Source organism: Rattus rattus, chromosome 2 (assembly GCF_011064425.1).
Source record: "Rattus rattus isolate New Zealand chromosome 2, Rrattus_CSIRO_v1, whole genome shotgun sequence".
Classification (NCBI taxonomy): domain Eukaryota; kingdom Metazoa; phylum Chordata; class Mammalia; order Rodentia; family Muridae; genus Rattus; species Rattus rattus.
In genome coordinates this window covers 150,965,522-150,983,018 of record NC_046155.1, presented here as the reverse complement: position 1 = coordinate 150,983,018, position 17,497 = coordinate 150,965,522, and the positions used below count along the sequence as shown (strand labels likewise).

Here is a 17,497-nt window from a genome sequence, read left to right as displayed (position 1 = left end):
ATGTCTGTAGTTCCCAACATTAGCACATAGGAAACAGATATGATGTTCCTGAAAGACCCCGGCCAGAGGCTGCTCTTGTCTTCTCAGCATGCGGCCTGTCCCTTAAGGGGTCAAGAAGATGCACCTTGAGCACGCCATAGCTTACTCTTTCTCTAGAGCCCACTGGGGTGTAGTATGTGTTGGTTCTCTGCCAGAGGAGAGAATCCTTACTGCAATTCCTTCTCTGGAGCTGGACCATAGAGAAGGTGTGGGACAATGGCTGCCCCTCTCCTCTGCAGAGCGGGTCTGGGATGGGTGCTGGGCAGAGACGGGGACTACCTTAGCTCCTCCTGTCTTTCACCAGTTCTCTTAGCCTCTCTACACCGTCATTCACTATCCTAGCAATGCTCTGGATTGTGGCAGGGGAAGGGGTTGGAGTACAGAAGAAACCTTCCTGTGACCGAGTGTCCAAGGAAGTCATTCCCAAGAACTGGCCTCTGAGGTTAGATAAGTTATCAGTTTCTCTCGACAGTGAGTGCCCTATGTGACCAAACGAAAGTGTTAACTACATTTTAGAAGAGTTTTAATTTCAACAACTTATGATTAAAAATACATTTTATAAATAATTTTTTCCATAGACTTGATTGAGGACTGTAAACTCTACAAAAAGACAGACTGAAACAGCAAAGGATTAAAGAAATTACAAAAAAAAAATATATAGCTATCGCCTCCCTGTGTAAAAATACATTATACATCACACAGCATTTCCTTTGTGCAAAGAGTTTGAGCAGGTGCTGTGTTCGGTAACTCAAACATTTGCTGAGAGGGAAGTAAACTTTAGTAAAGTTACTTTGCATAATAATAGAGGCACAGGTGAAAAAAAATGAACCCGCCCACCCCCAGAAGTTAATGTACCTTAGTTCAACATCTTATTTTATAGTACTGAAGGCTGAATTTGGCCTTGTACAAATGTGTGAGTATGTATGTATGCGTGTGTGTGTGTGTGTGTGTGTGTGTGCATGTGTGTAAGCATGACAAATATCTGCTGTGATATTGAGTAAAACCCCAAGTATTTACAGTATTTTTAAAGGTGGTGTTCTCTCTCAATCTGTATGTGTATATCGTCTCATTAGACAGCTCTTTAGAGAATTAAATTAAACCACCATCTGTCAATCAATGGACATCCTCAGTTGAGACTTCCAGTTTGCGCTGTGGGACAAAGAGGGTTCCAAAGGAGGTTTTGTTAGCACCATCGAAATCCATGAAAGATGAGCTGGTGGGCTTGGTCGGTCCACCTGGAGTACGGAAGAAACTTTCAGCCACCAACTGGGAGCCTTTGGGTGTCACAGGAACAGGCTGATTGGAGAGAACAAGGATAAAAGGTATCAGACCCATGGCGACCCATGCTCCCCAGAAGACTCAAGACTGGGCTGGATGATATCTGGAATGCCTGGAGACTAATATATCCTGTATGGGCAAGGTGAGCTTCAATGCATGCCTTTGCATTCTCGATTACTGTTGTTAAGAGACAAAAGCTAATGACAACCTAGTAATATGGATGCCTTGGGCATTCTTCTTGGCTCTGCAAGGAAGGTTTGCCCTCCGTCATTCACCCTATCATAATTCCCTCTCCGATGAAGGAAGGCAAACATGTGCCCTCCTATGATACAGATAATCAAATTAAATGGCAATCCATTTAATGGCAACTTGGGGGGCAGAAGCAGTAGGATCAAAAGGTCAAGGTCATCTTCAAGTTTTAGGCCTAACACCCAAATACCAAATAGTCTTACCTGCTGTGCCCCTGTCCCAGCAACTGGTTGTCCATTTAGTTGGCTTTGGCCCAGGACTGGAGAGTCATGGATGGTGGCCCTCCCTTGCCGAGAGCTCAAGTTATCTGGTATGACGTTAGCTGCCTCTACACGTGGGGACAGAGGGACTGTGCCAGCTCCAGGCCCGGGGCTGGCAGACATCTGCACGCCGGGGGAGATGAGTCCCAAGTGCTGCAGTGTAAAGTTTACAATGGCTGAGCTTGGGTTCTGGGTGGGAGCAGGGTGGCTGGAGCTGAGAGCTGGGCTGTTCCCAACAGGTACGGCTGCCATAGATGTCGGGGAGACCATAAGTTTCAGAGGTGTCACATGGAATGGGGGAAAATTCACAGCAGTGAGTTCAGACGACGCCACTGGGATCACACCTAGAAAAGAAAGGGGGCGGGGTGATGTCTTAAAAGCAAGCATTTGTTCAGGAAGCTGACGTCATGTAAGTGAACTGCACGCAGGCCAGCTCACGTCTTAATGGTGATTTGCCATCTACTCACCTGCAATTGGGGAGCCGTAGATCCTGTGGTTTGGGGAAAGTGTACCTGAGTTTTCTGTGTTAGACAACATAGGGTCTGGCCCCAGGGATGAGCACTGGGTAAGAGGGATTAGGTATCCTGATGGGAACAGGGTCTACAAAATAAGGAGAAAGCATTTATCTCACACACGTATAATCAGGTAGTCCATTCAGTAAAAGGAGTGGCTGAATACAACCCAAGACCATGTCCGACCTCTCTTTTTCTATTTGCACAGGCTTCATTGGAATGCAGCCTTACCCTTTGTGTAGGGGCTGTTTGTACCCCAGCAGGGACAGAGTTGGGTGGGTGCAACGGAAAACCTATGTCCTAAGGAACCAAACACATGTGCTAGCTGGCCTTCCAGGTTTTCGGACTCCTGGTTTAGAACTAAAGAACTGCACGAGCAGGCTATTTCCTTGTATGTTTTGTTCCGGGCCGGCAGGCTCCTCGAGTGGAAAGAAAACCGAGCCAGAGGCCAAAGCTGACAGGCAGAAAAGAAGCACCAATTGGTACATAATAGAGACCCGGATGCCACGAGGCACGAGCCTCCGCGGTGGCTGTGGATGTGGCTCCCACCCTGTTAGATTGCTGCACATTTCTAAACACAAAGGGCCCCCAAAGTCTGCCCCTCCCCCCCACACCCTGTACTGGGATGGGAGGGGGTGGGGGGGCTTTAAAAGCTCAGCTGAGACACGGGGGCCTCCTTTCATCCTCCTTCAGATGCTTCTTCTCTCTGTTGTCAAAACAACAGCCCACACTTTGATCCTAGCTCTTAATCGGTCTTTTCCTTGGGAACCAGCGAACTCAGAATCCACAGTGCTGAAAGATTTAAACTGTCTCTCAGGTGCCTGGTACTGCCTTGCAAGATGAAAGATGCAGGGATGGAGAACTCTTAATGGCTGGGTTTGGGTATGCTACACCAGGCTGCCTGCTAATGCCACGGAGAGTTATCCTCTCTGACGGACAAGTTACTGTGGTTACTGGCTTGACTTATTACTCAGTTTCTACAAATTACATTTCTAATCCTTTTAGCCTATAATAATACCGTTTTTTAAAACTGACAGAACGAGTGGATTTTGGTTTTCCCCGTGAATGTCACCTCTTACAGCCTTCTGCAGCCCTATCTCCTCGTCACTCGTCCTGTTTTGTTTGCTCCGTCTTTATGACCTACCATCAGACATGGCTGCATTTGTCTGCCTACCGCCTCCGCCGCCTCCATCCCCACAGGTCTGGGGCCTCAGAACATGTTTATTGAATGGACTTAGCACCTGAATCATTTTCTTTTTCTGTCCAGTCCACACTGAGGAGTCAAAATGAATTCAACGGAGATGGGGACTAGGGGACATGAGAAATCCAAAACCTCTAATCTGGGTTACCCAGGGAACAACGGGAAACTACTGCAAAAATCACACCTACTGGCCTAGAGAGATTATGGCCTTTCGGGAATACTGAGTCAAGCCAGGGCCAATGTACACCTCCTAGCATGTACATTAAGTGCGAAATAACACCACATGAGGCACGGATGGTTTGACTGTTTCCTATGAGGCTATCCTGGAGGAAGATTCCAGACTCAGGCTGCCTCTACAAGCAGTGGCAGATAACGCCATCCTGCCAATATGGTATCCCGAAGGGATCACAAAGCCCTTTATTTATCTCTTCACGTAATAAATTCAACTAACCCCACAAAAACTGGGGGAGTACACAGAAGCAGCTATCGAAGGTGGGTGATGGGTTAGACTTGATGTGGGGCAATTTCTTCTAACCTAGTAGATGGCAGGGAGGGGTGGGGAGGTGTTGGAGGAATAAACTCATTGACAGATAAAGAAAAACAAGATGTGGAGAGGTCAAATTCACAGCGGGGGCAGAAGGGATTGAGTTCTGCTGCTTCTGTGCTTAGTTGCATCTGTTAATGACACTTCGTTCCGTGGGCCGCCATTGTCCTGTGACTCCTGGGACTTCTGAGTGAGACTCTCAAGCCCATGACACACAACGTGTGGGCAGTTGTACAAAAAATATTAATCCTTTCCTGATCTACTCTTACCTAAGAAAATCTCCTGGAGGGCCAACATCTTTAGAAGCCAAGGCATCCACCATACCTTTGGTTTGACAAGATCAGCTTGACTTTTCAATTTACACAAAAAAATATGGTAAACTTGAGGAAGAAGATGGGGTGGGCATATTCCCTTCTAGCCAACAGATGCCAGGTACATGACACCAAGCAAAAGGTTGAGGGATGACTCAGAAGGCGCTTTACGGGAGGGAGGCCTGTGTATTCCCGCAGTTGTGGTGACAACTGCTTATAAACTATTTATGACTCTCATGACAAGTGTTCGTGTTCCAGTATGGGAACGGAGAAAAGGACTTAGGGACAGCCACCTGTGACGCTTTAAAAAGAGAGCAAGTCAGCTTTTCCTTCTCAAGGTTTAAAAATGTTCCTGCTGTCATCCTTGTGAGGATTAGCTGTCTGGGACCTCATTTGGAGAGAGGATGTTAAGGGACAATTCTTTGTCTTCTCAGAGACAGCTCTTTGCTGAAACTTAAAAGCGCCATCCCACCTGAGGCTAGCTATACTCACCGTGGGGGTGGGGACATTCTCAAGCCCCTTCACATCCTCTTTAGGTTTCTTTATGGGACCGGGACCACCGTCCTCCAAGGAGCCCGTCCTCTTCGTGCCTCGATCTCCGGTCGTCTCCTTGCTTCGATTCTTAGCACCTTGCCTTTCTGGTGCTGGCTGCAAGCTTCCGGGTCTGCAGGAGGCGCTGGACTTTGTGGCATCCGTGGCCGTCTTCTCAGTGGGGGTGTCTGTAGGGTCTTTGGATCCGGGAGCATTAGAGGACTGGGTGGGGCAGACGGTTGGGCTCAGGCCATGGGGTGGTGTCAACATTTGGGCTTGGGCAGGTTGCAAGTAGATGGCATAGGATGGGCCCGAAGGGGCCTGAGGTAGGATCACAGGCACTGCAGATGACAATGGGCTAGGGATCAGGGGGACCATCCCCAGGGGCTGGATAAGGGACGGAGCAAGCAGTTCCAGCTCAGTGTTTACTGCAGGGTCCAGGGGAGCCAGTGGTTTGTAGTGCCCAGATCTTGTTAGGTTGACTTTTACTCTCTTCCTGGGTTCACTGAAAGAGAAGATTTACGGGACGTCATAGAGCCACACTGCTCCTAAGCACGTGTGTGTGTGTGTGTGTGTGTGTGTGTGTGTGTGTGTGTGTGTGTGTGTGTGTGTGTGTGTGTGTCTTCCTTAGTGATTTTCACCTTTTCAGTGAGCCCGGAGTTCATCAATTTAGCTGGACTGGCCAGCCAATGAGCTCCAAGGATCCTGCAGTGGCCATAACTCCACAGTGGGATTAGAGATGGGTGTTGCTATCATTTTAGCTGAGGGGGCTGGATAATGAGCCCGATGGAGCCTCCAGCAGTCACACCTTCACTGTGGGATTAAAGGTGGGGGCTGCCATGCCAGGCCGTTCACATGGGCTCATGTTTGAGCACCCGGCACCTGACCCACCAAACCATTTCCCAATCCCCGAGTCCTACTACTTTTTGGCCCAGGTTAAAGCCGCACTTTCCAGGACAATAGCAGCAGCTTTTTGGTCTGTTTTGGCTGAGGACGGACACTGTAAACACCATCTCTCCAGTTTCCCAGGGTAATGCCACCCTTGCATAAAGCAAACCCGTTCTGAGACCACACTGAGAGGACGATGCATCTCGTTTCTATCCGAGCTGCCGGCCTACCTTGACTGCTCCTCCAACTGCATCTTGCAGATAGCAGCGAGCTGGGCCATTTTGTTTGGGACGGGTGGAGAATTTTGAGAACTCTCAGCTGGTAAAGCAGAGAAGAAGGGAGAGGATAGTCAAAGGTTAAGACTGAGTAGTCAGGTGGAAGAAAACTTGGGCATCCAAGGAACAGAACGCACGCGTCTGCCACCTAGACGCACAGCAATGGAACGATAAACCTCACAGAGCGCTTTCTAGCCTTAATTCATAGGCATGAGGGATCGAGTAGGCTAACAGGGAGCAGATGGGAAGTGACCCTGAGCGGAGCCTTGACTTTCCAGGAAAACGTACCTTTGCTGCTCTTGACAGGGCTGCTGGGAGCGGAACTGATCTTCCTCCGATCATTTTCTATGCTCTTTACCAGTTTGATAAGAGATGGGTGTCGAGTAAAGCTGGGTTTCCCCCGTGTAGAAAAGAGGTTTTTGGCACAGTTCTCTTTTGCAGACTGCTCGGCCTCTAAGGAGGCGGTGAGAGGCATGACTGGGCTGGAGCCTGAAACGGAAGAAGAGGCCAGTGAGTGTGTGGGAGCACAGTTGACCCTGCTTCCCTGCTACAGAGGGAATCAAACTGCAGCAAAGGGTAACAGCATGGGGTGCCTACTGTGTGCACCTGCTCTCAACGCTCTGCACAGGGAGCCTGTCAGCTAGAGAGAGTTCTTCGTGCTCCGTCTCTGGCACTGCACCGCACGGCGGGTCCTCCACATCTGAGGAGGGCATGTTCCAGAACGCCTCTTACATGCCGAGAGCTGCAGAGGCACATGCCTCTCACATACAATGACGCAGAAGCTAGACACAGCCTCCAGTCTATGCCGAATCTTCTCTTGGTTACTTGAAATACCTAATATAACGCCCATGTTTACAAATAGTTGTCACTACATAGTCTTTAGGGAACAGTGACCAGAAAACATTTGCACATGTTTGGTACAGACCAAAAAATTTTTTTTCATTCCATGGTTGAACCCCTCAATATTAAACAGGTGGATACCGAGAGTGGACTGTATCTCGAAACCAGAGGAATGCCGGTGTGCTCTCACTATTGATTTTCCTGTCTTGTGATGTATAAAGTCTTGTTTATTTTTCTCATCAGGGGAATGTTGGAGCTGGTGAAGCTGGTGACCCTCATGCCTGCGCCATGTGGGAAGCCCCTCTTAATGCATTCCATGATGGATCTGCGAGCACAGCCACAGAAGACAATGGCCAAGGATACACTTTTATGAAAATACCCTGGGCCTGGGTTATGCAGCCATCACTATGGCTCCTGAGCCTTCATCTCAAATTCCTGCACCAAAGGTCCTCTCCCCGGACGTGTGTTCAAAGTCACAGTAGCCACCTTTCTATAGCAGTGTTCGTCTTGGACTGCTTTTCCAATTATCTACGTATGGTCTTCCCACGTGTGGGGCTACGCAGCGAGGAGGGGAGAGAATCCCTTTAGATTAAAAAGACAAGCAATGACAAGAAGAGAGCATACACACCACTGTTATTTGGGCTGATTTCCGGGCCTGTCCATTTGAAAGCTGGCTTCCGTCCTCGTTCTTCTGTAACATGGACTTTCTTGATAAGATCCAAGCTACTCAGAACATTAGCAATATCGTACAGCCTCCTAATTTTTGCTGGGGGATCGGGGGGAGACAAAAAGCGTGGATAGCATTAAATAGAATAATGAAAGGTCACAGGATTTTGTCTCCTAAGAAAGTCAGGTGTATTCAAGAACTACCCTGCCGGCATCGGCCAGAAACTCCTGACTCCCTTCAAGTGAGTCTAACAATGACTATAATATAAGATATACAATAACTATGACTTCTAACAACACTGACTGAATTGAAACAAAAAAGGAGTCTTAAATATTTCAGGAGTGACTGCTGGTCTTGAGTTTTGAAAGGGCGGTGGTCCAGGTTTCGGTTGGAAGTGACTTGACAAGACGATCCTGTTTATGAAATGTCATGTTCCTAGGTGTCTTCTCGTGAGTCAGAATGGGAAGAGTCAGAAACGGATGGCTTTTCTAAACACAGTGGTTTATAATGGGATTTACGCAGTATCAAAAGCTTGCCAAATCATATACAACAAACATATACACTAACCCTGCAAAACATGCAAAGACTGTGCACCTCACTGACCTTCAAAACCTTTGGCCTTTGCCTTTAACAAGTCTGCCTTTATGCCAGTGTTCAGAGTACAGGGTTACAAATCGAGTCTCCTGTCTCACATGCCTGCCAGAGGGTTCCGTATTTATTCCCCAAGGATTTGGCAAATGACACATCTGTAGTTCTTGGAATAGCTTCCAAGGCTGTGACTGACCAGTGGCGGTTTCGAGCTGAAAAGCACCTGGTGACTCAGAGAGGCAGGGGACCCATTGGCAGTATCAGGATGCATCTCCTCAAATTACATTTTTTTTCCAAGTGCGGCCAGTTATCAGTGCCTTACTCTCTGCTTAGTTCTGTCTTGTGGATGAACTATCAGCCCAGGGGCGTCCTGACAGCCCAGGGGCATCCTGACTTATTTCTACATGCTAAGGAGAGCCTTCTAGGATACGGCATCTCCAGGCAAGGGCCCAGACCATCTACAAGCTTTCAGACCGCTCTGCCTCATCGATCCCCCTAGTAGCTACGTCCGAATTGTCATCCTGTGGACACAAGTGTATGGGAGGTCACTCCCGTCTGCTTGGCTCTTTTCCACACCTTTTCTGTGGAGGTGCCTTCAATGCCTGACATAATGGCGGGAACAGAGCTGGTTAGGAACCAGCTAGATTCACAGCAGCCATCTGGCTAAAACTCTTTCAAAGTGGCAAGCCATCTGTGCTGCAAGGCCACTGGGGACAGTTGAGTGGGAATCACGTATACCCTCACGTATCAGCATTAGTGGAGAGATGAGATCCAGGAGCAGGGTCTACTTTACAACTGATTGCTCAATTAAGTCCCGGGAGCTTCTAACCATGTAAAATGCGGACAGTTGCAGCATCACAGGGCACCAAAGTGTCGAACCGTAGGAAGGTTATACGTCTGGCTGAACTCCACCGGTTAGCAGTAGTGCCACTGGAGGGTAGGGGTGAGGTAGGTGGGGGTGAGTTAGGTGGGCAGAGATTGGACCTAGACAATGCACCCAGAAATCTGCTCAGTCAGGGCCCGATCGAATGGTCAGTGAAGCTCTGTTGTTCAGCAACAGTTCCAAAGCCACCCAGGGCAGTTGTGACACTCACTTTTAAACTTGCTTTTATCCAGATCTTCCACGTGGTCCTCCCCGATTAAGATCTTGGCAGCGATCTCCAGGCTTACTATCTGAGGCGTCGACACCAAGAACAGCATCACAAACTTCTGGCTCATCACACGTAAGGACTTGTCTTTGCGGCTGTTTGCAGAAGCTTTGGGGGAAGGACGGATGGGGGTTAGAGAATTAACATTTGAAGAGGGAAAGTATCGAGCCTTAAAAAACAGCACCCGAATGCCAGCAGCAAACCACTGAACTGAGAACGGGACCCCCGTTGAAGGAATCAGAGAAAGGACTGAAAGAGATTGAAGGGGCTCGAGACCCCATTTGAACAACAATGCCAACCAACCAGAGCTTCCAGGGACTAAGCCACTACCCAAAGACTATACATGGACTGACCCTGGGCTCCAACCTCATAGGTAGCAATGAATAGCCTAGTAAGAGCACCAGTGGAAGGGGAAGCCCTTGGTCCTGCCAAGATTGAATCCCCAGTGAACGTGATTGTTGTGGGGAGGGCGGTAATGGGAAGAGGTTGGGGAGGGGAACACCCATATAGAAGGGAGGGGCAGGGGTTGGGGGATGTTGGCCTGGAAACTGGGAAGGGGAATAACAATCGAAATGTAAATAAGAAATACTCAAGTTAATAAATATTAAAAAAAAAACCAAAAAACCCAGCTCCATCCAGGTGTAGGATGATGTCCTCACGCAGGTGAAGACAGGTACAAGATAGAACGAGGCCTGTCATTGGACGAGAAGGCAGGATGGGCCGGAGAAAAGTTTTAGAGGGAGGAGGAGACTGCAGCAAGGGGGGGTAAGAGAAGCAGGCGAGAGAACATGGAGGCTGACGTTAAGATTCCTCTCTGCACATTTACAGGTTGTTATGAATGTTCTTAAGGGATGGGTGTGTACAGGGCTTTGTATGTTTAGGTGGGCAATTATATCTTATCAATTGGATCAGAGGTTATTGTGTTGTGTGTTCTTTCATGTGGAGATTTAATTGAATTCAAGAGAGTAGGTGGTGGCTGGAGACGTGTGTATGTGTGGCATGGAGGTAACCTGCCTTGGGAACTAGATGGGTAGAGAGACTGTCACCAGGCTCAGAGAGAAGCCATCGGCAGTGTGATATGAGATGGAACAAAGCAGGTCAGATGCTTTGCTGACTGAGATGAAGATATCTACCAGATATCTTGGGGCACTGCGGTGCCCGATCTAGTGTGGGGTAAAAGATAGCCTTTTATATAATTTTATAGCAGCGTCCAGGCGACAGCTGCAGTGGCGGCTGGGCCTGGCGGCATACGAACTAGAGAGGTGGAGTGAGAGGTCCATCAGGAACTCAAGGCCAGACTGGAACAGAGACAGCCTTATCAAAACCAAACCAACCCCAGAACAAGCTATGGTAGCTGGAGAGTAGCTGCCAGAGTCTCCATGGTAACCTGCAGAGTCCTTTTTTTTTTTGTTGTTGTACCACACAATGTCGCTGCCTCTCACCTGCCCGAAATTCCACTCCAGGGAGCTCTACGAAGCACATGTCTGAATGCCCATTCTGGCCAGCGGTTGACTTGATCACGTGGTCCCCCTTGATCACGTGGTCCTCCAGGCCACAGCTCTTAATGAAGTCAAACTCTTGCTCGTGCTCTTTCCTTTTGATCATCATGATCTGCTCCGCATACTTGTTCTCTTCCCCGACACTCTTCAGCGTCCCCAGGGTTTTGGTGAGATTGTGCCGGCCGTGCCAAGTGTACCTGTTTTTGGCGAGGCGGCTCACCATGTGCAGGCTCTCTAGTACATTCACGATGTCATAAATCCGCCGACGTTCGACATCTGCCAAGAAGGCACACACTTTCACCGCGTGTTCGTGGTGCAATGGCGCTTCCTACCAGTGAGCAGGCGCACCTGAATGATCCAGTAACGAGTGCACACCACGAGCGCTGCCGGGCCGAGAAAGACACGGCTCTCTCTCGGCAATGAGCTCATTTGAACTACAGTCCCCATCTACGAGGGGATCTAAAGTGCAGCACCCAGGACAACTGCATTCTAATGCAGGGACCATCGTTACCTGTATTTTACTGAAAACACAGAAGTGCGGACTTGCCTCAGAGATAGCAAGGAAGTGGCAAGACCAAGCCTCTAATAGTCTAACTGCCACAAATTTTAACCCATTCCTCCAATCCCCTCCTCGTACCCACACTGGTATGAATACGGCAGGCACAAAAGTGCTGAGATCTGTAGTGGGGGAGATGGTGGTAGAGCTGACTGCCACCATCAGTTCCTGGTACCACAGTGGGCGGCTCACAACCACCTGGAAATCCAGCGACAAGGGATTCAGCCCTCTTCTCTCCGGGTCTCCAAGACCAAACGCTGCGCAAGCGCGCACACACACACACACACACACACACACACACACACACACACACACACACACACACACACACACACACACACATACACACACACACACACACACACACACACATGCACACGCAACACACCACACACACACACACACGCAACACACACCAACACACACCACACACACACACACACACACACACACACACACACACACACACACACATTACACACACATACATACACACCACACACACAATACACACACATAGACACATACATACACACCACACACACAATACACACACATACACATACAACACACTTCTTTTAAAAGTGCTGAGATTGCAAAAAAAAAAAGTATAAAATACATTATCATTTCTTAAAAACCTACATAAAAAGGCAGAAAAATACATTTCTTTGGGGTCTAATCCAGCTCATGTTTTACCTACCACTAGCGATGGCAAGATTAGCAATTCTATGGTTCTTGTAAACCCAGCAGGGGTTCAGTGTTCTACATGGTAAGATTCTCCTTATTTCAGAAATTTATCTATACTGTTGAATTCCATTTCATTCCCGGACAGTAGCTATCCTTTCTGGAAACATGCTTAATAGAGCTCCCCCTAATGGCCTCTTGCTGTTCCTGGTGACTGCCAGCTGAGAACAAGCACATGGGGTTCTTTCCTGGGCTCTTCCTTCTCCCCCAGGAGCCCTTCCCCACCAGTCCTCACAGGCCTCTGCTTCTCTTCTTTCAAGACCTGAACTGGATGCCTGCATTATAGCAGGGCCTGATCTGAGCTTCAGCTGATGGTCAGAAAGAACTGCTCCCACACGCCTGGCCCTTTTACGATGTTCCAGATAACCCACCCCGCTCCTTTCCTGTAACATATATTGCCTGACACACGTGTGTCCTTTGCTCGGTAACCATTGTTCCACTGGCGATAGGTTCTAGTGAAAAGGGAATTCTGCACTTTCCGTTTACAGATCTGAACAAGTTTCTGCTGAGTATTCAAAGCGTACACAGGCCGCCTAGCTAGACAGTGAGTATGACAAGAGCAGGTGGAGTCAAGCAGCAACTTCTTAAACCATGAATTAATGTTCCTGCTTTTCCTTTATGGAGCGATAACTGCACGTTAAATCACTATCCTGCATACACTTCAAGTTTGACACTAAGACACTTCCAGGCTGGGGAGGTGTCTCTGCTGGGAAAGCCTGAGTTTGATCCCCAGCACCCAACTGAAAAGCCAACCTCTATTAATTGGTGAGCCCTGTTCCAGTAAGACCCCTGTTTTCAGAAACCAAGGCGGATGGTTCCTGTGGAAAGATACCCAAAGTTGACCTCTGGCCCTATGCACACAGAAACACACATAGACACCCATAACTTACGCATGCACACCGAAACATTCAAAAGACACTTTCTATCTGCTGGACTCTTTTTTTAGCTCTAGAATCAGGTCTTTCCAGAGTGGTAAAGAGAGGACACCCATAACTTAGGCCAAAGACAGAATAACCGCCCGACTATTCCATCCTCAGTCTCAAATGGCAGAGAGGCAGTGTCCCAGAGACCATCCCTTAAAGCAACTACGGATACACTGGTTCCTCAGGGACAGGGTCAAGGTAAGCGTCAGAACCACAGCTGTTTGTGAAACGTCATAAAACACCATTTCCTTCCTGTACAGCTTCAGAGACAACCTGAACCCAGAAACACTCTCCACCACCCCTTGTTTGCTTCTAAGACTGAGTTTTTCTTAAATTAACAGGACTGGTGAGGCTTCTCATTCCCTCACGGCCTTATTTGAAGCTGTGACAATGTGACGATCGGAGCTCAGATCCAGAAGAGTTAAGTCCACAGACTCACTCTCTCTAATTATTAACCACCCTGGCAACCGGCATACGTACTGAGCTCCTCGGCCACCTCGTCCAGGCAGATGTCGTTATTCACAGCGGGGTTGGGGTACTTAGGGTACCTCGCTAAGAATTTGTGGCATAGCAACCCCAAGCTCTTCTCCTTCCGACTCGGCTGGGACTTCTCAAATTCGTCTCCAGATAAGTGTTCCTGCAGAGGAAAAGGTAAACAGTGTCTCGTTCCGAAACAAAGCTTGACAGGTTTACCGGGGGGCATCTGTGCTAGATGACTAACTCCTCTCACCCACACGTACACACGGTTTGAACAGCTGCAACAAAGTTGGAGGAGGGGGGGTTGGGATAAGAACGGTCCTAAGGGAAGCCCGGGATAAAGATCACTCGTAAGAGTCTGCAATTCCCAGTGCTGTGCTCCAAAGGTACAAGCTCCTCCCATGCTGGGCAGGTCAGCAGCAGCCTTCCAGTGGCTCTGGGTTCCAGATTGACCTTCCCTTCCTCCACAAGCCCCCGCTGCCACTCAGCCCCCCCCGGGTCAACCTACATGCAAACAGTCTCTAGCTTCAGGTAATGCACTGCGGTTGTCCGACAGGCCCCTTTTCTGATCTCGGCTTCGGATCTCCGGGCTCACCGCGCTGATAAGCATTTTCAGGTTGGCTGTGGGTGTCCATGGCTCTCCTTGGGAGACTTCCTTGGGCTTGGTTGGTGTGGTTAAAGGACCCAGGTCAGGCTGGATCTCAGCCAGTACCACGTTGGCCTTCGAGGACTCTTGCAGGGGGCTTTTCACCAGTCCCCTTTTATGTGGCTCAGAAAAGAGGTTTTCCTGGTTTAGAAGGAACGAATGTAATAACTGAGTTTCGCTGTAAATCAGAACCTATCAGAGAGAGCTTTCTGCTTTTATTATTGAACAAGTAGGTTAAGACTATCTCTTGACAGTATTTTCCTTTTCCGTTTGAGACAAGGTCTCACTATACAATCCAACCAGTCTGGAACTTACTATATAGCAACAAGCTAACCTTAAACTTACAATCCCCCTGCCTCGGTTTCTAGAGTGTTGTGATCACATGCCCATCCCACTCTGCCTTGCTACTACCGTCCATGGAAGAGTTAAACTTCTAACTTTTAACGTGGCAGAAACTGTGGATCTAAATGTCTCCATCTTGTGACCTAAGAATTTAAGTAAGTAAGTAAATAAATAAATAAATAACGTTAGCTATGGGTTTTGCTCTTAAATTCTAATTTGAGAAAGGAGGGTCGTAAAGATGGCTTACAGCTCACTCCCTTTCCTTACCAGAATCGATCTCTTTAAATAACTGATCGTTTTTAAATGCCTAGAAACAGCCTCTGCTGCTGATGCCTCGAGTGAAGGTTTGCAGGAACCAAACCATGCTCCGCCCAGTGGAGTGGCTGTGTGCAGTGGATGCTCACTGACATACCAACCAGGAACAGGCTCAAGCAGCCAACGTGAGGGCGCCCTCATGGTTAGGGCCTCCTGCCTACCAGCAGGACTTCTGACCAGAAAAATCTACTTTCAACATCAACTCTTGAGGTGCAGGTGCAGAAACGGGATGGAGGGAAGTAAAGTTAGCCATGTAAGGCCTCACAGCCAGTTCCTGCTACGGTAAGTCAGCACTTACCTACGATGGTGAGTTAATAGCACCTCATAAGGCCAGTAGAGACTGGGCCCCTTTCACTTTGAGACACCAGGCAGCGCACCATTCTTAAAGAAACGAACTTGGGAAGCAGCAACTCAGCGAACAGAGAAACCTACTGTTTCCTCAGCAACTTTAGGAGCCCGGATTAACAATCCCCTACTACAGTCATGAAACTGAGGGCTCATCAAGTGCCCTCCAGTGTGTGTTTCTGCCGAATCTGCTGCTTAGCAGAAGAGGACGCCAGGCAGAGTGAGGTCGCATGGGGCTGGCACCTGAATTTTCAGTTTAGTATGGTGCCCTCAGGAGGTGCTGACCCAAGGATGGGGTTTCAGTGAAAACTGCCAAGGTCAGTATTTAGCTAACATCTAAAAGCTTCCGGGAGATTTGTCATAAACAGCATTCCGAAGCCCAGTAGGTTAAAAGGCTGACATTTTGAATGTTATCTTACAAAGAAATCCAATATCAAATTATGACCTTTCTGAATTCCAATGGCTCATATAAATAACATATAAATGTTATTTTTTTAAAGTACTTAAAAAAACCCAACTTCCCCCATCTATGTGAAATTTACACTAAACTTTTGAAACAGAAAGATTACTTTAAAATTTCCTTCTGGATTTCTGTAAAAGTTAACCAAAAAGATGCAGCATTCATGACTATCAGAGGAAAAACTTAACGAAAACTTATTAAGGAAAAACTCAGGATGATACTTCATTTGACATTGCAACAATGTAGACTGAACTTTAAAAATACCTTTTGGTTCTCCATTTTGTCGATTCCTCATACATTTAGTGTGTCTTTAAAAACGAAAAATCTGAAGTTCCTCCCCAAATTCCAATGGTTTAAGTAGTCCAATCGATTAAAGACTTTTACTACCCTTAAAGGGAAAAAAAGTAAAGCGAGAATTAAGAGCCGATGGAAAAGAGCCGGTACACAAGAGCCCCAGAAACAAAGAAACAAAAAAATGACAAACCAGGTTTATTTTTGCCCCCCTCGAGGACAGCGCCTCTAGGCAGACCGCGCCAACAGACTGCAGTAAATTCCTCCATCAAACCCTTCTGTCACGAGACTTCAAGCAAACACAGAATCTGCAGTGACAGTCCTCCCTCACCTTCAGAGATGGCTGTAGCAAGCACCCACCTGTGCACTGATCCGGGCTGCGGACGGAGCGCACGAGCCCGGGTTCCGAAGGAGCGCACACCGAGCCTGCATCGGGGGAGATGCTGAAGTTTCTCGCCTGACACACACGTGCACAGGCTCAGAGGGAAGGACTTGGGAAGTGGCCTGAGAACAACCCTCCAATTCAGTCTCTGCGCTCTAAGCGCAGGACGGGGCATTTACAGAGAGCTTTGGGATTCGGACCTCCTTTTTTAGGCTTCTTTCAACACGCGAAGTACTAGGGCGAGGTAGGGGTTCACTAGGTGCCGAAATCACCGCGACGCCAAGGCGTACGGTAAGCTGCGCTCCGGGTCCCAGGTACAGTCCCCCGTAGTAGCCCGCTTCCCGCCCGGCGCAAGCACTGGCTCCTCCTCCCTGCCAACTGCACCGCCCCCGGGAGCCGCCAGACAGCATCTCACGGTTTCCAGGGCGACGGCTCCTAGCCAATCAGTAAGCCCGGCGAAGGCCTGCGATTGGCCAGTGGTCCCCGAGGCGGGGCCGGACCTTCCGCCTTCGATTTAAAAATTTGGCGCGGAAAGCGGGACCGTAGCTGGCACCGCCCCCGAGTGCGCGGGGCTGGAGCGCGGGCGAGCCCCTCCCCCGTCCTCTGCGCGGGAGCTCGGCTCCTCCCCACGGGCCCCGGCGGGGCGGGAGGCGGGAAACGGCCGCCTTTACCCTGGCCTTCCCGGGATCCCGCAGCCCCGCCGCGACAGTCTGCTCCCTGCTCACCTGTCAATCCTCCTCCAGGGCTGAAGGTCCGGGGTGGCCCCGAATTCTGGCTGCGCGTCTCAGGGAGCCAGCGCGTCTCAAGGAGACTCGCTTAGCCCCGCCGCGCAGAGGTGGGTGCCAGAGGGCGGCACCAGGGCCGGGACTGGGGGGGCCGGAGGGCGGGCCGCGGGAGCGTGGCCGTCCCGGAGCAGTCTAGCCCCCGATTTGAAATTAACCCGCTCCCGGCGCGAGCCGCTCCCGCGGGCGCGGAGCCTCCCCTCCCCCCACGCCCGCTCTCCCGGCCCGGGGCCCCGTGCGCCAATCCGCGCCTCTGCACTGCCGCCGCGGCGAATCAGACTGTAGGCACCGCCCTCCGACCCCGCCTACAACCAGACTTGGGGAAAAGTCCTCAAAAACTTTTCCTTTTTTTTTTTTTTTCTCTTTTCTTTTTGCAAACACCCTTTATCCGAGATCGAAGTTGG

The 17,497-nt window shown here is 49.3% G+C and overlaps 1 protein-coding gene across 1 annotated transcript; it reads right to left on the bottom strand.

Moving 5' to 3' along the window:
• Positions 1-545: 545 nt before the first annotated feature.
• Positions 546-17,005, bottom strand: E2f8 (E2F transcription factor 8). Its single transcript, XM_032893547.1, has 13 exons — positions 16,290-17,005; positions 15,903-16,026; positions 14,039-14,317; positions 13,534-13,690; positions 10,774-11,106; positions 9,278-9,439; positions 7,557-7,694; positions 6,377-6,577; positions 6,044-6,131; positions 4,887-5,430; positions 2,294-2,426; positions 1,770-2,170; positions 546-1,335 (listed from the first exon to the last, which is right to left on the bottom strand). Exons 2-13 carry the CDS (start codon positions 15,915-15,917, stop codon positions 1,153-1,155), a joined length of 2,634 nt encoding a protein of 877 aa, XP_032749438.1. The 5' UTR covers positions 15,918-16,026; positions 16,290-17,005; the 3' UTR covers positions 546-1,152.
• Positions 17,006-17,497: the final 492 nt, after the last annotated feature.